Here is a 24,243-nt window from a genome sequence, read left to right on the forward strand (position 1 = left end):
AGCACATGTTAAAAGTTCAGCTACAAATAAAATTTAGCGTAAGAGAAGACTGAAGGAATTCCTTGTGGCCAACTTCTTCTATTCCATCGACAAGTTTCTAAACACAGATAATGTACTGTGTATACTACTACTACTACTACTACATTTTATTAACATCACGCTAAAAAAATCTGACATGTTTCACACCCACAAGGATCTCCTCAAAATTAATACATGGAACAGAGAGTTCATCTAATGTAATCTAATCACGACTATGTACAAGGTTACTCTGATTATAATTACTGCCAGGTTGCCTTCGGCAGTGACAGGAAACAAACCATTAGTGGCAAAAATTTCTCTGACTTTTACAATTTCTACTGACTTAGAACTAGAAACAAAAGTTGACCTATGTGTAGTATTTGTAAACACTACTTGAAGGTCAATATCATTTTACATTCTTTTTCTCTTTCCCTCTACCCCCTCTCCCTCCCCTCTCCCCCTCCCTCTCCATCTCTCGCTCCCCCCCTCCATCTGCCCCTCCCCTTCCCCCTCCATCCCCCCCTCTCCCCTCCCCCTCTCCCCTCCCCCTCCATCTCCCCTCCCCTACATATCCCCCCTCCCCCTCCATCTCCCCCTCCCTCTACACTTCTCTCTCCTCCTCCCCCTCCATCTCTCCTACTCTCCCTCCCCCTGTCCCCCCTCCCCCTCCCCCCCTCTCTCTGTCTCTGCCTCTGCCTCCCTGCTTGTGTCCCTCCACCCCTCCATCTCCCTCTCTCTGTTTCATGCAATGTAAAGCAGATGCAAGTTGACCCTGTGAAATTGAGAATATTTAAATGACTCATAAAAATACTGTAAATGATGAGAAAACTTGAATTCCGGGAATAAGAAAGCTGGGTTGCACTTTAATTTGAAGGAATGCAATGAAATGCTAATAAAAATGCAATATCTTGATTTCTTATTTATTTTTAGTTTAATTTTGAAAATTGTTATTTAATTATTCTTTTCTCTCACTAGTTTTTTAATTTATTTCTGTGGTTTGTATGTTATGCAATTGCTTTTACTGCATCGTCTTTATAAGCAGGTGTTCAGCACTATATCAATTACATATTCTACTGTTTTATGTTTCCCTGCAAGTGCTTTTGTAAAAGAGTGATGGTGATACTGTTGGTTGTGCTTAACTTATGATAAGACATTACAAACATTATACTCATTTGTTTTTATCTGATTTGCTTCAGAATATGCTTTCAAGTGTGGAATTCGCAGCAATTCAGGATCCTGAAGTGCAATATACTGGCTGTGAAGTGGCTTTGGAAAATAGTACTGTTTGTCAAAATATTGTTATTGACTACACCAGTGATAGTATACAGTCAAATACTCAGGATAATGTGAATGAAAGAGAAGATTCAAGAAAGACACAACCTGAAAATGCTGCAGTAAACAAGAAGACACATTTTAGTTCTTTATTGAATCCTAGACTACCACCCAAAAATTGTGATGCTGAAGGAACATGCCAGGATTTCCACGTAAAGATGCAACCCCAGCAAAATTCAAAATCTATGGTAAATATTGTATTCTTCTTATGCTTTATCATCCACATATTTTGTTTGACTGATTTTTTTAACTGTAGTATGAATAGATGAATCTGTGGGTGTTACACCTCATTTTACAGAGTTCTCGTGTTACGTAACTGCAAGAGTAGTAGAATGAAAACAATGCAAACAATTGAATGTGGCTTCATTCTTTTTAAGTCATATACACTAAAGTGCCAAAGAAACTGATATAGGCATGCATATTAAAATACAGAGATATGTAAACAGGGAGACTACAGCACTGTAATCAGCAATGCATATATAAGACAAAAACTGTCTGGCGCAGTTGTCAGATTGGTTACTGCTGCTACAGTGACAGATTATCAAGATTTAAGTGAGTTTGAATATGGTGTTATAGTCAGGGCATGAGCAACGGGACACAGCATCTCCGAGGTAGTGATGAAGTGGGGATTTTCCCATATGACCATTTCACAAGTGTACCATGAATATCTGGAACATGGTAAAACATCAAAACTCTGACATTGCTGTGGCCAGAGATAGATACTGCAAGAATGGGATCAACGACGACGAAAGAGAATCGTTCAACATGATAGAAGTGCAACCATTCCACAGCAGATTGCTGCAGATTTCAATGGTGGGCCATCAACAAGTGTTAAGAGTACGAACCATTCAATGAAACATCATCAATTTACACCTCACCTGGGCCCGTCAACACCGACATTGGACTGTTGATGACTGGAAACACGTTGCCTGGTTGGACGAATCTTATTTCAGATTGTATCAAGCAGATAGATGTGTACAGGTATGGAGACAGCCTCATGAATCCGTGGACCCTGCATGTCAGCAGGGGACTGTTCAAGCTGATGGAGGCTCTGTAATGGTATGGGACATGTGCAGTTGGAGTGATATGGGACCCGTGATACATCTAGATATGACTCTTGTCAGGTGACACGTATGTAAGCATCCTGTCTGATCACCTGCATCCATTCTCGTCCATTGTTCATTCCGACAGATTTGGGCAATTCCAGCAGGTCAGTGCAGCACCCCACATGTCCAGAATTGCTACAGAGTGGCTCCAGGAACACCCTTCTGAGTTTAAATGCTTCCGTTGGCCACCAAACTCCCCAGACAACGTTATTGAACATACCTTGGATGCCTTGCAACATGCTATTCAGAAGAGATCTCCACCCCCTCTAGTCTTATGGATTTAACGACAGTCCTGCAGGATTCATGGTGTCAGTTCCCTGCAACACTACTTCAGACATTAGCTGAGTCATGTTGTGGCATGACTGCATGCTCGTGGGGGCCCCACGTGATATTAGGCAGCTGTACCAGTTTCTTTGGCTCTTCAATGTATAATAAAATGGAAATTATTGTGTGGAAGTGCATCTAACATTTAAAAATTTATGTCTTAAGAAGAGGTGCCCACCTTATAACAACCTTCATTCCAAGCCTGTAGAAACTACAAGGATAAATATTGTGGGTTAGCAATAAGGTAGTCATGTTAGAAGTGGGTCATAATTTTTATTCCTTAAGATGTTAGGAAATATTTTGCAATTCTTAGCATGTAATTTTATTCTGTTTGTTTCTACTTCAATGTTGTTCTTCCCTTCCTGTTTCACTGACAAGTTTAAAGAAATATGGTAATCTACAAAAACCTTGCCTTCCTGCTTTCCTTTCAATTTTTCCTTCTGTCCAATTAATTGTAATTTTCCTTATTTGAGTTCTATGTATGGCCAATATCATTGGATTATCTTTTCAATCAAAGGGCATAACTTTCAAGACCTGTATTACTTTCTCCTAGTCAATGTTATCAAATGATTAACTTCTCATGGAACTTTTTAAAAGACATGTAAATACTTTTGGATTAAAGGAGACCACTCTCTGAAAAGCAGAAGCATCGAGTCATTGATAGGCACACAAAATAAAAGAACGAAAAGTTGCCATTCTTCAAAGTAATCTGTTTTTGAGCTAGGTTAGAAGAAACCGTTGGGAGGCCTCATCCGAGATGTAGAGGTAGCTTTGCCTGCAGCTGTCGAGTGTGCAGGGTGCATTCGGAGTTTTTTGCGGCGGCATGACTGCACTAAAATCTTCTCGATTGGTGGAGCTAGCCATCGATAGCTCGAGAATCTTATTGGAATTGATGTGGCTTGAAAACCAAGAAGATTTTATCCCTTTCAGGGTGCAGTCGTCTGCAAATTGTGGCTGATGTCAGCACCAACGACCCATGTCGCATGGGCTCTGAGGCCATCCTCAGCTTTTACAGGCTGCTGACCTCACACAAGGGCTGCAAGCAGAGCTCGCTATTTGCAGCATTGTTCCCAGAGTTCATCAGGGTCCTTTGGTTTGGAGCCGAGTGGAGGGTCTCAACCAGAGTGTGTCAACTCTGTGGCAGTCTTGGCTGTAGATTTCTAGACCTGCATTATTGTGTGGGGATTTGTAGGACTCTCCTTGATAGGTCAGTAGTGCACAGTACAAAGGAAGCAGCTACTTGTGTAGCAGAGAACTTGCAGAGTGCACATGAGGATTTTTAGGGTAGACAGTAGTTTGAGGTTCTCTTGTGAACACAGTTGATAAGCAGCAAGGGAAGTCAGGCTGCATTCAGTGTAAAGACACTTTAACTGTCAAACTTTTATCAGTAAAGTGTCGAAGTATTCGTAATAAAGTTCCTGAATTCACTGCCCTTCAGGAAAGCTCCCACGCTCAAATCATTCCCGAGACCGAGAGCTGGGTGAAACCTAATGTGGAAAACTCTGAGATATTTAGCGAGTCAGGGAATATATATCGGAAAGACAGATTAGAAGCCATAGGAGGGGGAATGCTGACTGCTGTTGACAAAAATATTGTCTCTATTGAGGTCGAAGTTGTGTGTGACAGTGAAGTTACCTGACAAAATCAAACAATGGAAAATCCAGAATGGAACGTAACAATTTAATGAAAAGGATAGTTGTTACTCACCATATAGCAGAGATGCTGACTTGCAGAAACATTGTGAAGCTATCTGGTCATATATAACAGTGTAGGTGAAATCAAGTTAATTGTTGGGATGTTTTTATTGAGTGCCTGATTCCGCTGTGACAGTTCTAGTCATTCAAAAATAGTCTATAGTCAGTAGTGTGTAGATCATCCATTATGAGTTGGAGGTGACTTTAATCTGCCAAGTAGAGACGAGGAGTAGAGACAGACAGTCATGCAAAGTACTTTTGAACATGTTTGCTGAAAACTGTCTTGAGGAGCTAGCTCAGCAGCCCACCGCAGTGGAAGTATCTTAGACCTTGTAGCTATGAATTGGCTGGACCTTATCGACATTGTCAGTATGGAAACGGGGATTAGCGATTGTGATGTCATTGTAGCAACTATGGTTACAAAGTTAATAAATCAGCCAAGAGGGCTAGGAGAGTGGTTGTGCTGTATAAAACAAATAGTAGTGGAATTATAGGCAGACTTTAAGCAGATTGTAAATTGTGGTCTGGAGAGCTATGTGCTTAGAAAGTGGATAAGGGATGGAAAAGATCCATCATGGTTTAATAATGACATGTGTGAGATGCTGAGGAAGCAGAGGATGTTGCACTCATGATTCAAAAGAGAATGAACAAATAATGACAAGTAAAGATTATTAGAGATTCGTGCATCAGTGAAAGGGTCTACCGTATTTACTCGAATCTAAGCCGCACTTTTTTCCGATTTTTGTAATCCAAAAAACCGCCTGCGGCTTAGAATCGAGTGCAAAGTAAGCGGAAGTTCTGAAAAATGTTGGTAGGTGCCGCCACAACTAACTTCTGTCGTCGAATATATGTATCGCTACGCAGGCATGCTTCGCAGGCACAAAGACAAATACTAGCACCAAAACCTCTGCGTCAGTAAATAAATAAAAAAAAAAAAAAAAAAAAAAAAAAAAAAAAAAAAAAAAAAGTGGAAGACGAGCTTTTTTTTCACCGCCCCGAGTTTCGACCACTGCATTTTCATACATTATCCAACGAAGTAAATACAAATTCCGTATTGTTCCTCTTCGAACGTAGCAGCATTTCAATGTACTACGAAAATCTGACTGGCAAGACTGTTTGGGATATTTGTCAATATGGCCAGCTCTGCTTTCTGAATTTTTTCCTAACTGTGAGAAGAAATGGTTGCTAATAAGAACTTTTATGAATTGTGAATCACATGCAATATTCTCTTCACCATAAGACTAATACGAATATAAACATTTTGCCATGTATTCTTTCGTGTTTGCTGCTATCTCATTTAAATCCTGTCTGCCTAATAAACTACGAAACTAGAGTGAGACAACAGCAGACGCGGAAGAATATACATACCATGTCATGTTTATATTCGTATTATTCTTATGCCTAATAGTGATACAGTCAGAAATGAAGCACGGCAATTGATTAGATTTTTAAATCTAAGATGACTCTAATTTCTGTGCATAATGTAATGTACTAAAGAGGCGTCTGCAAAGATTTTCAAATGGAAAAAATTTTCGCTAAATTCTCGTTCAGAACATCTTCCATCATACGCAGTCTATTATTTGGTTCTTGTTGATCATTATCAAAGAAAGCAGCAGTGTACGTAGCAACGAATATCAGTCTCTTGCCATTGTTTTGCTAATGAGCTGATTCCTCTCTTTGTTTTTTTTAATTGTAAGCGGCGGTAGCATGCACAAAAGCAAGCCATGCCGCGAGCGGCGACAGGCCGTAAACCCTCATTTTCAGAATGCGACAAACAATGCATGACACAGTACAGTAATGCATTTTCAGCTCTGAGTGACGGAAACACCTATAACAAAGAGAACTGCACTTGTCAGATCAAAGAAAAATAAGCAATCAATTCAAACCAGACGAAGCACGTGAAAAAGGAAGGGTACCCGTATAAATACGGACTGAGCGCCTGACGCATAACAACGGCTACCTGGTAAAGCTTAACTGCTAAGCTTATGACTCGAACCAAACTACTACAGCTTTATCGTCATTCATTCAACCTAAATTGTGTCTCATATTACAATGGACGAACTTTGTTTCGATTTGGAAGTGCGGCCTAAAACTTTTCTCTCCCCTTGAATTTCGAGTCTCAGATTTCAGGTGCGGCTTAGATTCGGGAAATTTTTTTTTCCTCGATTTCGAGTCTCATTTTTCAGGTGCGGCTTAGATTCGAGTGCGGCTTAAATTCTAGTAAATACGGTACACACGAAGCAATATAACAACCACCACTATCATACCTTAGCAAAAGATGTGGCAGAGAATCTGAGAAAAATCTGGTCATATATAAAACTGTAAGCTAGTATAAGGGCTCCATTTAGTCCCTTGTTGACTATCTGTTGTGGCAGTTGTAGGTAGCAAACCAAAAGCTGAAGTTTTAAATGTCATGTTCAAGAAATCGTTCACAAAGGAGAATTGTACAAACATTCCATTATTTGACCAACGGACTGACTCCCGTATGGACGAACATACTAATAAGCATTCCAGGCATAAACAGCTGAAAGATTTGAAAGCAAATAAATCACGAGGTCCGGCTGGAATCCTACTTTGGTTTTACAAAGAGTACTCTACAGCATTGGCCCCTTACCTATCTTGCATTTATTGTGAATCTCTAACCCAGCACAAAGTTCCAGGCGACTGGAGAAAACCACAGGTGACTCCCATGTATAAGAAGGGTAAAAGAACGGACACACAAAATTACAGACCAAACTGCCTTACTTTAATTTGCTGCAGAATCCTTCAACATTTTGTAAGTCCGTCTATAATAAACCTTCTTGAGACTGAGAAACTGATGTCCATGAATCAACATGGTTTTAGAAAGCATCGCTCATGCGAAACTCACCTTGCCCTTTTTTCACGTGATATACTATGAACTATGGATGAAGAGCAACAGGCTCATTCCATATTTATAGGTTTCTGGAAAACATTTAACACAGTGCTCCATTGCAGACTGTTGATGAAGATATTATCATATGGAGTAAGTTCACAGATATGTGAGGGGTTTGAAGACTTCTTTAATAATAGAACCCTGTAGGTTGTCCTTGATGGTGAGTGTTCATGAAGACAAGGTTATCGTCAGGACTGCCCCACGGAAGTGTGATAGGACCGCTGTAGCTCTCTATTCATAAATGATTTTGTGGACAGGGTGGGCAGCAATCTGCGGTTGTTTGCTGATGAGCTGTAGTGTAAAGTAAGATGTCGAAGTTGCGTGACTAGGAAGATACAAGATGACTTACACAAATTTTCTGGTTGGCAGCTAGCTCTAAATGTGGAAAAATGTAAGTTAATGCAGATTGGTAGGAAGAACAAACCTGTAATGTTCGGATACAGTAATATTAGTGTCCTGCTTGACTCAGTGAAGTCACTTAAATACCTGGGCTAACATTGCAAAACGGTATGCAATGGAACATACACATGAGAACTGTGCAGGGGAAGACGAATGGCCGACTCCGGCTTATTGGAATAATTTTAAGAAAGTGTGGTTTGCATGTAAAGGAGACTGCATATAGGGCACAGGTGCAACCTATTCTTGAGTACTACTCAAGTGTTTGGGATCCTTACCAGGTTGGATTGAGGGAGGACATCGAGGCAGTTCAGACGTAGGCTGCTAGATTTGTTACCGGTATGTTTGAACAACACCTAAGTGTTATGGAGATGCTTCAGGAATTCAAATGGGAATCCTTGTAGGGAATGCAACATTATTTTGAGGAACATTATTGAAAAAATTTACAGAACCGGCATTCGAAGCTGACTGCTGAATGTTGATGGTTTTGAGAAAGCAACCAGCCACAAATTTATTTAAGTTCCTTTACTCAAAGAGTACCGTTACTGGTTTCGAATCATTACGATTCATCGTCAGATGGCTTTCATGCTTTCATTACCACATGTGTTGTGTTTTTTACTGATTAGTTATCCTAAAATATAAATAATACATAATTATAAGCATGTCAAAAAGATGGTTGAGTTACAGATTTGCGTTGGGATGTGTCTCCACATAAAATGTTGGTTTGGGGTACTTGTTTTCATAGTTTTTTTCCAGCAGACAACGTTTGTAGTTTTCGCCACATTCACATCATTGCACACATAAACTTGCATAATTCAGCACTTCAGATTTGTCACTAAATGCATTTCTACCACATTTGTATTGTTGCATACGTAAATTTGTATCACTGAGCACTTCAGCTTAGTCACAGAACAGACTTCTAACATGCACCACGTTTTGATAGATACATAGTGTTTACAAACATATGAGTGTCAAAGATGCTATTATATATCGTAATATTACAAAGATGCTACATGTTCGGAAAAAGATCATATATTCACTTATGCAACTGAAACTTCTTTTACACCAGTACAGAGAGATATTGATTTTGTGAATATTAGAGTGAATACTGCTACACTAATTATAAAGATGTTCCATGTCAAAGTGTATATATGTATGAACAAACACAAACATACACACAAAATTCTAGCTTTCGCAACCAACGGTTGCCTCGTCAGGAAAGAGGGAAGGAGAGGGAAAGACGAAAGGATTTGGGTTTTAAGGGAGAGGGTAAGGAGTCATTCCAATCCCGGGAGCGGAAAGACTTACCTTAGGGGGAAAAAAGGACGGGTATACACTTGCGCGCGCTCGCGCACACACACACATCCATCAACACATATACAGACACAAGCAGACATATACAGAGGCAAAGAGTTTGGGCCATAGGTCAAACGGATATCAACTGTGTTTTTCTTTAATAGGTACCCCCATTTTTATTACATATTCGTGTAGTACATAAAGAAATGTGAATGTTTTAGTTGGACCACTTTTTTCGCTTTGTGATAGATGGCACTGTAATAGTCACAAACGTATAAGAACGTGGTATCACAAAACATTACGCCAGTGCAGGCGGTATTTGCTTCGTGATACATTACCTGTGTTAAAATGGACCATTTACCAATTGCAGAAAAGGTTGATATCGTGCTGATGTATGGCTATTGTGATCAAAATGCGCAACAGGCGTGTTCTATGTATGCTGCTCGGTATCCTGGACATCATCATCCAAGTGTCTGGACTGATCGCCGGATAGTTATGCTATTTAAGGAAACAGGAAGTGTTCAGCCACATGTGAAACATCAACCAAGACTTGCAACAAATGATGATGCCCAAGTAGGTGTTTTAGTTGCTGTCGCAGCTAATCCACACATCAGTAGCAGACAAATTGTGCGAGAATCTGGAATCTCAAAAATGTCTTTGATGAGAATGCTACAGCAACATTGGTTGCACCCTTACCATATTTCTATGCACCAGGAATTGCATGGCAATGTGTTTGAACGTCGTGTACAGTTCTGCCATGGGCACAAGAGAAATTACAGGACAAGGACAGATTTTTTGCACGCATTCTATTTAGCGACGAAGCGTCATTCGCCAACGTCGGTAACATAAACTGGCACAATATGCACCATTTGGCAACGGAAAATCCATGATGGCTGCGACAAGTGGAACATCAGCGACCTTGGCGGGTTAATGTATGGTGCGGCATTATGGGAGAAAGGATAATTGGCCCACATTTTATCAGTTGCAAACTAAATTTATTTTTTTTTTATTTATTTATTTATTGTTCCGTGGGACCAAATTAAGGAGAAATCTCCATGGTCATGGAACGAGTCAATACATGAAATTATAACACGATATTAGAAACAGATAAAATGAAATATAGGAAAAAAAACATATTCAGGTGACAAGTCATAAGTTTAAATGAAGACAATCAACAATGTAACACTGGAATTTGCTTAATTTTTTAGCTCTTCCAGGAGCTCCTCGACAGAATAGAAGGAGTGAGCCATGAGGAAACTCTTCAGTTTAGACTTAAAAGAGTTTGGGCTACTGCTAAGATTTTTGAGTTCTTGTGGTAGCTTATTGAAAATGGATGCAGCAGAATACTGCACTCCTTTCTGCACAAGAGTCAAGGAACTGCATTCTACATGCAGATTTGATTTCTGCCTAGTATTAACTGAGTGAAAGCTGCTAACTCTTGGGAATAGGCTAATATTGCTAACAACAAACGACATTAAAGAAAATATATACTGTGAGGGCAATGTCAGAATTCCCAGATTTTTGAATAGGGGTCGACAAGAGGTTCTCGAACTTACACCACATATAGCTCGAACAGCCCGTTTTTGAGCCAAAAATACCCTTTTTGAATCAGGAGAATTACCCCAAAAAATAATACCATACGACATAAGCGTATGAAAATATGCGAAGTAGACTACTTTTCGTGTTGAAGTGTCACTTATTTCAGATACTGTTCTAATGGTAAATAAAGCAGCATTTAGTTTCTGAACAAGATCCTGAACATGGGCTTTCCACAACAGCTTACTATCTATCCGTACACCTAGGAACTTGAACTGTTCCGTCTCGCTTATAACATGCCCATTCTGTCTGATTAAAATGTCAGTTCTTGTTGAATTGTGAGTTAGAAACTGTAAAAACTGAGTCTTACTGTGATTTAGCATCAAATTATTTTCCACAAGCCACGAACTTATTTCATGAACTAAATTATTTGTTACTGTTTCAATATTACACACAAGATCCTTCACTATCAAGCTGGTGTCATCAGCAAACAGAAATATTTTTGAATCACCTGTAATACTAGAAGGCATATCATTTATATAAATAAGAAACAGCAGTGGCCCCAGCACCGACCCTTGGGGAACGCCCCACTTAACAGTGCCCCATTGGGACTGAACATCACTACCACTCTCAATATTGCGGAGAATTACCCTCTGCTTTCTGTTCTTAAAGTAAGAGGCGAACCAATTGTAAGCTACTCCCCTTACTCCATAATGGTCCAACTTCTGCAGTAATATTTTGTGGTCAACACAGTCAAAAGCCTTCGTTAAATCAAAGAAAACACCTAGCGTTCGCAACCTTTTATTTAATCCGTCGAAAACCTCACAGAGAAAAGAGAATATAGCATTTTCAGTTGTTAAACCATTTCTAAAACCAAACTGAACATTTGACAGCAAATTATGTGAATTTAAATGCTCCAGTAACCTTGTATATACAACCTTCTCGATAACTTTAGCAAACACCGATGGCATGGAAATAGGTCTAAAATTATCAACATTATCAATGTCTCCCTTTTTATAAAGTGGCTTCACTACCGAGTACTTTAATCGGTCAGGAAACCGACCACTCCTAAAGGAAAAGTTACAGATATGGCTAAGTACTGGGCTAACATACATAGAACAATACTTCAGTATTCTGCTAGATACCCCGTCATATCCATGAGAGTTCTTGGTCTTTAGTGATTTAATTATTAACTCAATCTCCCTCTTGTCAGTATCATGGAGGAGCATTTCAGGTAACAGTCTCGGAACACTTTTTTCTAAGAGCGATATATGATTCCCTGTAGGAATTAGGTTTCTATTTAGTTCACCTGCTATATTCAGAAAGTGATTATTAAATACTGTACATATATGCGACTTATCAGTAACACGGACATTCCCACTACGCACTGATTCTATATCCTCGACCTGTCTCTGCAGACCAGCAACTTCCTTTACGACTGACCATATGGTTTTAATTTTATCCTGAGACTTAGCTATTCTATCTGCATACCACATACTTTTTGCCTTCCTAATAACATTTTTAAGCACCTTACAATACTGTTTGTAATGGGCTGCTGCATTTAGATTTTGACTGTTTCTAACGTTTTGATATAATTGCCACTTTGTTCTACAAGATATTCTTATCCCTCTAGTCAGCCACCCAGGCTGCCTGTTTGTGCTAGTACCCTGTTTTAAACGTTGTAACGGAAAGCAACTTTCAAAGAGCATGAGAAAGGTCTTTAGAAAAGCATTATATTTATCGTTTACTGTCTCAGCGCTATAAACATCTTGCCACTCTTGTTCCTTTATAAGGTTTACAAAGGTCTCTACAGCAACCGGATCAGCTTTCCTGAACAGCTGATGACTATATTTAACACGAGTTGCAGCATAAAAATCTTTTAAAGTTAAAATTTGCGCATCATGATCTGAAAGGCCATTCACCTTTTTTCTAACAGAATGCCCTTCTAGTAATGAGGAATGAACAAAAATGTTGTCTATGGTTGTTCTACTGTTCCCTTGCACTCTCGTTGGAAAGAATACGGTTTGCATAAGATTATATGAATTAAAGAGGTCTACCAGCATCCTCTTCCTTGCACAATCACTTATACAATTAATATTGAAGTCACCACATATAACTAACTTTTTGTATTTCCTATAAAGTGAACCAAGAACCTCCTCTAGCTTTAGCAAAAATGCTGTGAAATCGGAGTCTGGGGATCTATAAATAACAACAGTTACAAGTTCAACTCCGTTAAATTTAACCATACCTGCACAACATTCAAACACCTTTTCAGTGCAGTACTTTGAAACATCAATTGACTCAAATGCAATGCCGTTTTTCACATACATGGCTATGTATGTATCAGCATACATGGCTATGTATGCTGATTTCCTATGTTATGTTCTACTGATGTTACTACAAGATGTTTCACTGCATGACAGAATGACAATGTACTTCAACATGATGGATGACCAGCACATAGCTCACGTGTGGTTGAAGCGATATTGAATAGCATATTTCATGACAGGTGGATTGGTCGTCGAAGCACCATACCATGTGCTCTCTCAGTGCAAGAGGTGTCATGTACACGAAGTATCTCGGTGATGGCGACAGCAAGGCCTTCGCAAAAATCTGTGAGGAGAAGCCGTATGACCTTGACATTCAGATTATGAAACTAGAATGCGTAGGACTTGTTCAGAAAAGATTTGGCTCAAGACTGAGAAAGCTTCTAAAGGAAAAGGCAGGAAATAAATTAGAAGATGGAAAAAAAAAACTTAGAGGAAAAGAACACCTTACAAACTGAAATAAACAAGCTGCAAGTTTACTATGGGTTAGCCATAAGAAGGAACTGTAATGATTTGGAAAATATGAGAAGAGCTGTATGAGCAATATTATTCCGTGAAGTATCAAGTGATGAAGACCCACAACACAGCCTTTGCCCAAATGGTCCTGAAACTTAATGCAAATAAAATCGGGCATTATGTTCTGGTGAACATTATAAACGCAAACACTCTATAGCTCTAGCAGTTATTAGTGCAATAAAACCTATATTAAGAGACTTGGCTAGTACTGATATACTCAAGAAGTGCTTACATGGAAAAACTCAAATTTTGAAAGAAAGTTTGAACTCTTGTTATTTGGAATCGCCTACCGAAAACAGTCTTTGTACACTATGAAACATTAAAATTTTGGGGTATTAGACGCTGTTTTGTGTTTTAATGATGGAACATCAAGAAAAATTGAGGTACTAGGGAGACTTGGAGTAAATGCAGGTGCAAACACTAGACTGGCATTGCGTAATATCAATTTTTCAAGAATTCGTAAAGCAGACATAGCTGCTCTCAGTTTCACAAAAGAGGAGAGAAAAAGAAGAGCCAATAATAAAAGAAGGGAGGCTGCTTACAATTCAGATGATGCTGAATATGGTGCAGGAAAATATTAATTGTATATACTGTAACAAAAATTTGTAAATGATATACAAATAAAACTTTAAACCAAGTTTTCTTAAAACTGCCTTTTTTTATCCTGTAGGTACCATTATTTCCTGAATGGTTTGTCACAGAATGTTGAAATTTTGTGCAGTTGTTCCAAAATAACAAATGACAAACACATGCACATTTGGCATTGTGCGTATATTTCTTTTGAAGTAGGACAAAAACAATTATAAATTTTATAAAAAAAAAGAAAAAGAAACCAAATGTTTGAAAAAATGTCAAATGGTCCCTACAAATTTGATGTGCCTGAATTTGCACTCGATTAAAGCAATTATTACTGAAAATATGCATACCAAGTTTCAAGGTTCTATGTTTAATAGTTTGTTCAGAAACAGTACCGGAATACCTCGGAAATTTGCATTGCCGGCATAGGGAAGATGGCTCGTGCCTGTCTTCCCTTGACTATGTTTGATTAGGTTTGACTTATTTCATGAAGTATCAACTTTACAAGTGACCTGTGGTTAAATAGTCTGTGATTTTCTTTATGTCCACAAAAGAAAGATGTCACAAATTGTATCCAAAATTAACATATGTATGCGACCAGTACTAGCTGTTTCCTTTCAGATGTAAACATTGAGATGCATTGTCATGGTGCAGCAGCATTTCTCACTCACCCACATGCCTGGGCACTTATGTCCACATATGTATAAAATCACCTCAAAACATCCAGTGAAAGTGTGGGTTCAAAATTTGTTCCACTTAAGTAATTCTGTTTTTGTGGGTCATTTTGCAAGTCGTGCAGTGGGTCATGGCACATACTGATGAGATTTTTTATTTGGTCTTCTGTGAGCAGTCATCCCACAAATTATCAGCAGTGGATTTCACATTTTGTTTTTAGATCATTCCATGTGAAGTCAACCAATTAAAAAAAAAAAAAAAAAAAAAAAATTGGAACCTTAACAATTTAAAATTTTGTAATTTTTTGTAATTTCATTCTACCTAACAAAATAAGCTAAAATACAAAATATTTTTTTGACATTTCATTTTTTTGTTATTAATTTTTAAAGATCCCAAAATTGCACTATTTTTGTGAGATTTCAAAGTCTTAAAATGGTCATATCTCCAAAAGTATTTGAATACAGATCTGAAATTTAAGTCATATTATTCAGTTTAATGTAGCTTATTGTAGGCTTGACCAAATTCATTAAAGTGCTAAATTTCCCTAAACCAGAACTTTCTTAAATTTTGTAAGTTTCAGAATTGGAATTTTTTGTGACGGTATTCCAAAGGGAGTTTTTATTTTAATGCTATTCATATTGTCGACTGACTGTATCCCAACTGCATTTGGCTTGCAAGCTGGTTTATTAAATTATTGTTAAAGTGAAATAATTGAGTGCCAATTAAGCACACTTCTCTCTAAAATTTTAAAACTGTACTGAAGTATGCCATATAACAATTAACAAAAAAGAATATAAGGGATAGTATACATTTTTTCATTTTATATAACTTTTAATTTACAGTAATTGTAGTTAATATTTATAAAATATTGTGGATATCCCCATGGTGAGCGTGGGGTCCTGAACCACTGCAGTACTTCTTCCTTTCCTGTGCTGCTTTCTTACACTGTGAGAATATCTTTTCTCATACTCGGCCTATAGGACAACATAGCCTGTTTGTGTGACATTCTTTATGGTTTTACTCAGTTTGTATGTTTAATTTATGCCACTGAATTTGGTTTATTTAAGTTTGTTCTTCAAATTGAGGCTTGACCTCCATGTTTTCAGAGTTTTTTTTATAGAAGTGCAGGCTGTGCAGGAGAGGTCATCAGATACCCGGCACAGTAGCCTGTCCACATGGTGGGTCACCGGGTACCTATATGTTGGTAGCCCCGTGACTATGTAGGAAACACATTGTTGTTACCTGAGCCATACCGAGCAGTAGGCATCTGTGCATTATGGGCATCAGGATGCTGGACAACGCTCATTGAACCATGTGACCCTACTGTGAACAGTTGGCACCCATAGGAACTGTGCTCACAGAGCAGGCAGGCAGTACTGTGTTGGGTGTCCCACACAGTGAAAAGACCAAAGTTATCAACTGGGAGCAAAGAGGCTCTGATAGACTCTTCAGACAGAATTGGTTGCATTAATGCAGACCATTACAACCCCAAAAACTTTCCCTCCTTCAGCATGTTATCGGAGGAAAGTAAAATCAAACAAACTGCAGAAACCTGCTTCTCTCAGTTCCAGGTTTGCACTGATTGATGGTCCATTGTATCTGCTCAGCTGATGTTTTCATATGGGTAATCAAAAATGTATTTGGAAAAATCTTTTCCCTTGGTATATTATGAAGTTGTTCTCTCTTAATTAAAACAGCGAATCCTCCGTAGTCCTGTGTTTCTATCTTGCACAAAAAAATTAATAGATAAATAAGTAAATAAAATGAAATAAAAAGAGGAGGAGGAACACCTTGGTGACATACTAGCCACTGCGACATCTCACAAAGTCTGAATATGGTGCATAGTTTAATTATTCAAAGGAACTTAACCCTATGGACGGATTACAAATTACGCAAAAGCTTTGCGAAGTGAGGTGTCTGTTTCATGTATTGTGTACATTGAGGCCCACTAGACAACAAGGTTAACACTGGAGCATTCATCCTTGCTTTCGAGGGGGATTTACTTCCTCAGAAAATCAAAATTGTTACCTGCTGTGGTGTATGAAACTGTATTTTCCACCTTCAGTGTGGAGTTTTATGTGCCAACACTTCAGGTACATGTCTTCATGTTGTACAAACAATCTTGTTTGTGATGACTGGCTGACTGCTTTGTGGAAATGTCCTGTGAGAGCAGCCACTTTTCTGTGTCATTTGCAGAGATGATTGCACAATTCAGTCTCTTGAGTGTGCTATTTTAATTAAGTAATGTAAAATCGAAGAGCTTAAAGTCTCCTTTTGTATTTTGAAACTTGGAAAAAATATCATTATTTAGATCCCATGATCATGCTATCGATGTTTGTCACTATTTTTACTAGTTCTTTGGCAGTACCTTGAGTATTTACTCCCTGGATTCGCTCACTGTTGACTGCCAGCACTCATGCAAGCAGTTTAGCCCATGGGGGTAGACAGAGCCTCCCCTCTGATACTTTCTGTAGCACCATCTTTGTGCACCTCAACGTCCTGCACTTGACCAGACAAGCAGCATTTTTAGTGACTGGATATCCCTTCATACCCTTTTGGAAGCAATGACAGTGAGAGTACGAACGACCCAATTGATCTCTTTTTGTGACATTTGTTTGGCCCCCGGACAGCATACTTAAGAACCTTGAGATTGCCATGTAAATCTGACAACTCCATGATCTCCCCCTTTCCCCTACTTGGATATTTAAATGTTTGCCATCCCCTGTGGGACAGAAACACATCGTCTGGGAGATGCCTTCTGAGTCACCTAATTGTTTCCATTCTTAATGTATCTCTCATCAATAATAGCACCCCTATCCACTTTAATACCACCCGTGGCACCTGTACTACAATTGACCTCACAGTTTCTTCTCTAGTCCTGTTACCTCACTACAAACAACAGTATATGGCTATCTACGTGGAAGTGATCCCTTCGCGATTATTCTGTCACTAGCTCGTCACAGCCTAACAGACCAATTGCCACATTAGGCTCCCTGAAGGTCCAACTGGCAGTGACAAACCTCTGCCACCAACTTCGTCCCCTCTCTTGTCAGACATTATACTGTGTGTTTGTAAAACACATCTTCTCCACCTGTATATCTCGTCCAGCTGGAACTGCTATCCCCCTTTCTATGAGTCCATTTCACTGATGGTCAGTACCAGGATGGTCTGAACAGCTTTTTGGGGCTGTTGAAGATCAGCATTCTTTACAGACTGCCACCATCGTCAGTTTTAAGAGGCTCTGGGCAAAGGCACACTATGTAATTAAACACTTTAAGAAGGAATGTTACTGAGCAGGGTGGTGGAGTGGTTAGCACACTGTACTTGCATTTGGGAGGACAACAGTTAAAACCCACATCCAACCATCGTGATTTAGGTTTCCTGTGATTTCCCTAAATCGCTTCTGGTAAATGCTGGGATGGTCCACACGAAAGGGTATGGCCGACTTCCTTCCTCATCCTTCCATAATCCGATGGACCTATGCCCTCACAGTTTGGTCGCCTCTTCCAAATCAGCCAACCAACCAAGGAACATTGGGAATGTATGCCTCTTCATCCCAGGTATTGGCCAAGCTCCATAGCCTACCGGGCTGTCAACGAACATGACAGATTACATTCGTTGTTGTCAGCAGGTCGAACACTTGGTGTGATGGCATTGAATGCCATTGGGTACATAACAGGATCAACTTAAATTCACATAGGTAGTAATTTGGTCAGCAAATGTTAAATTTCTGATGTATTTAAGCTGGGGACTGTGTCCTATTTTCCAATAAAATAACGCACAATTGTGTTTTGCCAGTGCTGTCCTGACCTACCTCAGTACAGAAAGGTATTTGACTGTTGCTCTGGCCAGCATAGTCTCCAAATCTTTCACCCATTGAAAACATGTGGTCATGAATTGCCAAGACACATTCCTGCCACTACTGGCCAGCCACTGTGATTGATGGACTGTGGACTCTGATGTAGAGTTGAAACAGCACGGGGTAACTCACCTGCATCTGTCACCTGAGCTCAGTTTCTGCACAGCCATTCTTGCTACCTGACATGTCAGATCTATATACTAATCTTGGCATAGGGTATACCCCAAGGTAACATACAAATTTAGATCATGTGTTCTTTCTACTATACTATATACAAGGGATGGAACTTAAATAGTGCCAACTCTTTATTCACAACCGATACAAAAGAGTTACATGTTTGCACCTGTTACTGTCCTTCAAAGTAGTCACCAGCATTGTGTAGAACCCATTGCCAGCAATGTGGAAGGTGTAGTATACCGTTAGCAGAGCCTGTTCTGTTGATGGTGCGAATGGAGCGGTCTAAAGTTATGGTGATTCTCGTGTTCGACTGTGATGGTATTATCCTAATGCATTATGTTCCTCCATGGCAGACCGTCAGTTCACAGTATTATTGTTTGTTTTTGGAGCATCACCTGCCACCAGCTTTGCAAAAGAAGCGGCAAAACTTTCTGCACAACCCACCCATCATTTTGCATGACAATGTGCAAGCACATATGGCGCAAGCTGTGGCTGCTCTGTTCAGTCGCTGGGACTGGGAGGTACTCAACTTGTGACTTTGATTTGATACTGAAGATGAAGGAACCACTTCGTGGCATTCATTTTAGAACTGTTCCAGAGATTTGACAGGCAGTAGATTGCTCCATTCGCACCATCAACACAACAGGCTCTGCTAAAGGTATACTATGCCTTCCACAGTGCTGGCAATGGGTTCTACACAATGCTGGTGACTACTTTAAAGGACAGTGACAGGTGCAAACATGTAACTCTTTTGTATTGGTTGTGAATAAATAGTTGCCACTGTTTAAGTTCCAAACCTCATATGTATCAACTGAGCCTACTGAAAACAGATGTCAGATTCCGTCCTGCAACACGGTGATAATGTGGTGTGTGGCATCATATCTACACAAACAGAAAGAGAACAGAATGCTGACAATTTTTCTTTTGCATCTTTATTAGTTTTTGGAATACATTTTGTGGTGACAGACTGGCCTCTTGTGTAGTCCGAGGTCTACGTTAGACTGAAAGTTGACAGATTGATTGTAGGTTGTGAAGCAGTATCAGATGCACCAGTTAATACCTCTATAATACTACGATGCACCGTGCTCCTATATGATCCTGCTTGAGCACAACGTCATATTATATATTTGATGCAGGTTGTAATCAGAGAAAATACGAGGGCGGTTCAGAAAGTAACCTCCGATTGGTCACAGTGCGGGTTTTGGGGGGAGTAGCGACGCCATCTGTGCGTTCACGCACTCAACAGGTCAGTCGGCATCAAGCCGTGGTCGAGTGAACGTCGTACCTGCGCTAGTTTAGTTTTTGTGGCAGTTTGAAATGTGTGCTGCAATAGAAAACCCCGCCAAATGTGAAGTGCGTGCTGTCATAAGGTTTTTTACAGCCAAAGGATATTCTGCAGCAGCTATTCATTGTGAGCTTTGTGCCGTGTACGGACCAAGAGTTATGAGTGAAGGAGTTGTCCGTGAATGGGTACGTTTATTTAAAAGTGGACGAGAAAACGTTCATGATGAAGAGAGGAGTGGTAGACCATCATTGGTGACTGACGAACTCGTTCAGACAGTTGATGCAAAAGTTCGTGAAAATCGACGTTTCTCAATGTCGGAGTTGTCTACTGGTTTTCCACAGATTTCTAAGACTCTCTTGTACGAGATAGTGACAGCAAGATTGGGTTACCGTAAGTTCTGTGCACGATGGGTGCCCAAAATTCTTACCGACCACCACAAAACTCAAAGAATGGCCTCTGCATTAGACTTTCTGTCACGTTATGAGGACGAAGGAGAACCATTGTTAAACAGAATCGTGACCAGTGACGAAACCTGGATTAAGTACGTGAACGCTGAGACAAAAGAACAATCAAAGATGTGGGCACATTCAAATTCGCCTACCAAACCAAGAAAAGCCTCGCAAGATTTTTCTGCCAGAAAACTGATGCCAAAGGGGTGTTGTTGGTTGAATTCATGGAACGTGGTACGACCATTACTCAAGACGTGTACTGTGAAACAATAAAAAAGTTACGACGGGCTATACAGAACAAACGCCGTGGTATGCTGACTTCCGGTATCGTTTTTTTGCACGATAACGCCCGTCCTCACTCTGCTCGCAGAACAATGGCCCTTCTTGAGTCCTTCAAGTGGGACGTTATCAACCATCCACCTTACAGCCCAGACCTGGTGCCAAGTGATTATCACCTCTTCATGCATTTGAAGAAATGGCTCGGGTCACAGCGGTTTGATGACGACGAAGAGCTCAAAGATGCGGTCACAGGCTGGCTCCAGGCACAAGCGGGTGATTTTTATGCAGAAGGAATTTCAAAGCTTGTGAAGAGATACGATAAGTGCCTCAATCGCTATGGAGACTATGTAGAAAAATAGTGCAAAGATGTAGTTGTAAGATGTATATATTAAAATATTTTTATTTAACTTGGTGTATTTTTTTAAATCAACCAGAGGTTACTTTCTGAACGGCCCTCGTATTATCGTAGTAAGTATCCGTAGAGTGTGGCAATTGATATGGTGACATAGGATAGCCAATATATATAACAGTAATGTACTTTGTACTCAATGTCTGCCATAGTCTTCTCTTCAGTATATTCAGTACTGGTATATCCTCATTGTCCATGCACCCCTCTCTCCACCTGCCCCCCCCCCCTTCCCTTCCCCCCTCCCTTCTCCGTAAATGTTATAATGCTTTAAAGCCTCATCAGTATTTCAAGCTATAAGTATTTCTGTAATAGACTATAATGCAGTGATGTGCTTCAACATGCGAAGCTTTTTCTGTATCTCCTATATTTATGTAATAATTGTCTTTCTCCCTTCCCTCCTCCCTCCCTCTTGGAAAAATGGATAATCTGCCAAATAAGTTTCCGTGTAACGTAACTTTTCACTTGTCACAAATAATAACTTTTTGCAGTGTACTCTCCTTGTCCATGTTAAGCCATATGACGGGCAGCCTGTGAGGATGAGACGTAAGCAGCAACTAGCTAGTGCAACATTTTTAGTACAGTTCCTTTACAATACTTATTTTTCACACAGTGTTTAAATCATGATCACAGGGAATAGAAACAAAATGGCAGTACTTTCTTGTGATCACCCACTGTCAGCAAAATTTGACACACCAGTTGTGATGACAGTACACTCGGGACGGTTTGTTTGATGCAGTGTCACCCCCAATACTCACTCATTCAACATGAAACAGAAACAATATCTTAGGTTGGTCCATATGTTCATGGTGTTTTTGTTTTACATGTTGGTGTTGAGTTTTCTATGAGTTTATTTATGGATTGTCTTGCAGTTCACCATTGCTATCTAGGTGTATGTATTGCCATTTTGACAATGGCAAATAATGATAAGTGAGGCACAGGAACATTAAAATGATGATAAATTGTAATTCATAGCGATCTGTTTCATAAATGTTTCATACACAAATATTTATCTTTTGTCGCTGAGATGGCAAAGATAGCGGTGGGACTGAAAGTTGTGGCTCACTACAATACACACTGTATGTAAAATTTTATGAACAGTGTGCTTTTGAACATTCAGTCAAGTTATGGATTCCATTTTATGCACTGGGATTTGAAGAGTCATCAAAATAGTATCCATAAAATGGTACTAACTACTTGGCTGTACACCAGGAAGCACACCAATAATCACTCACACTGAGGAAACTGGAGAATAAAATTTGACTATTTGCCACCCTTCACAGTGTTGCAGTTTTGTGACCAGAAGTTTATATACATTCACCACACTTAGATCAATGCCCTATTTAAGTCATGAAAAAAACTTGTAAAAGAACATAAAAATATCACCAGTTAATAAAACTTTGATCACGTAGGGCATTGTGTGAACTACTAAACATGTTTGTGTATGTACTGCCGAAACTCTCTTGATTTGCCTGTGCCTTTCAAACCAATATTCTGTGAATTATATCCCCATGACTCATTCCATGACAAGTTTGCCTTATATCAAAAGGTTCCATGCAACCAAGGCAGGAGGGGGGTGGTGGAGGGGGCCAGACAATACCGATAAATCAAAATTGAGTGGTTGAAGACAGTTACGCAAGGATATATCCCTACTCATCAAAATTGACAGAATATAAGGTTACTAATGATAGTTGCATAGAGTGCCAAAACCACAAAATCTACACAACTATTGCCACAGTCTGTATCTTCCCCCCTCCTCTTCCTCTCTCATTTATCGTTGATATGAGGCAGAGCTATTGTGTCAGGGAAGTAGTCATTACTTGTGTCAGGTGAATGTGGAGTTACCTCATGTTGAGCTGAATCTTTGATTATAAGTTCTTATTTTGTTACTTGTACAGCACAGGAATGAAAGGACATGTTACTAAAATGCTATTTTTCTTGTCACTTCACAGTTGAAATGCAATTTCTGCACGAAGTTGTTTACCAAGAACTTTGACTTGCAGCAGCACATCAGAAGCCACACTGGTGAGAAACCATTTCAGTGTGTCGTCTGTGGAAGAGCATTTGCTCAAAAATCAAATGCGAAGAAGCACATGCAAGCACACAAGGCAAGTGACAAAAAAAAAAAAAAAATGCTTCATTACTATTAAAAAGAAACAATAGATGAAACTTTTACTGTGCACATTCATCTGAAGGTTGACTGAGGCATTTTGCCAGATATGAAATGGAGCTCTGAAGAATATAACTTACTATACACACAACCTAAGCACTCAGCTAAGTGAGCAACTAGCAAAGTAGAAATCAACTGTCATTGATCGGTATTGAGTGCCTTCTCATCATTACCAGCTTCAGATAAAAGGCAACACAGTTTATAATGTTCTGATATTAAGAAGACAACAAGCTCAATTGCAATAATATTTCAGTGGTGTTACCTGTGTGTACCTTTTCTGCTCTCATAAGTGTACATCTACTTTACTAACACAGTGTTGTCCTCTGGTTGAAGTTGGCAGCAACCAAGAACCACTGAATATCGACCAGTGTCATTAGGTATTTATTGATTCAGTTACTTCCATCTACCATGTCATTGAATGCTCAACATTTCCAAAGTAATGTTAAACATTTTATTGAGAACTTGATATAAGATTGAATTATGGTATCCTTGAAATATTTTATCTTTTTGTTATTATGTGCTATAAGTTCCTTTTTATGACAAAAAAAAAAAAAAAGAAATTCTGCTTATCATGTGCTATGTTGTTTCATCTCATGGAACAACTGGTCACATTTTTCATATTTAATTATTCTACTATCTGTGTCACTTGCATTAGCAGGAGTGGAATTCCCATTTGTAATGTTGTACATTAACAATATTGGCACTTGTTCATCCACTTGTCATGTTCCATAGAAGTCACTGAAACAGGACCTACAGGGATGTGGAATGAGTTGAGATAGATATAGAGAATATATTAAAAACTGCATTATTAAACTGTTATTAAATATTGTGGCTGCTAGAGCCAAATCTAATGTAGAAAAATTAATAGGCCAATAACTAATTTGAAAAATAACTGTTGCTGTCTCTGG

The 24,243-nt window shown here is 39.3% G+C and overlaps 1 protein-coding gene across 2 annotated transcripts in view; it reads left to right on the top strand.

Annotated features, from left to right (window-relative positions):
- Positions 1-24,243, top strand: part of LOC126262865 (zinc finger protein 184-like) — a 367,123-nt gene that overhangs the window by 175,116 nt on the left and 167,764 nt on the right. For both annotated transcript variants that reach the window (XM_049959732.1, XM_049959733.1), the window contains 2 exons: positions 1,215-1,538; positions 23,118-23,273. In XM_049959732.1, the coding sequence (XP_049815689.1) occupies positions 1,215-1,538; positions 23,118-23,273 (480 nt within the window). The remainder of the gene's footprint in view (positions 1-1,214; positions 1,539-23,117; positions 23,274-24,243) is intronic.

This window comes from Schistocerca nitens, chromosome 6 (genome assembly GCF_023898315.1).
Source record: "Schistocerca nitens isolate TAMUIC-IGC-003100 chromosome 6, iqSchNite1.1, whole genome shotgun sequence".
Taxonomy (NCBI): domain Eukaryota; kingdom Metazoa; phylum Arthropoda; class Insecta; order Orthoptera; family Acrididae; genus Schistocerca; species Schistocerca nitens.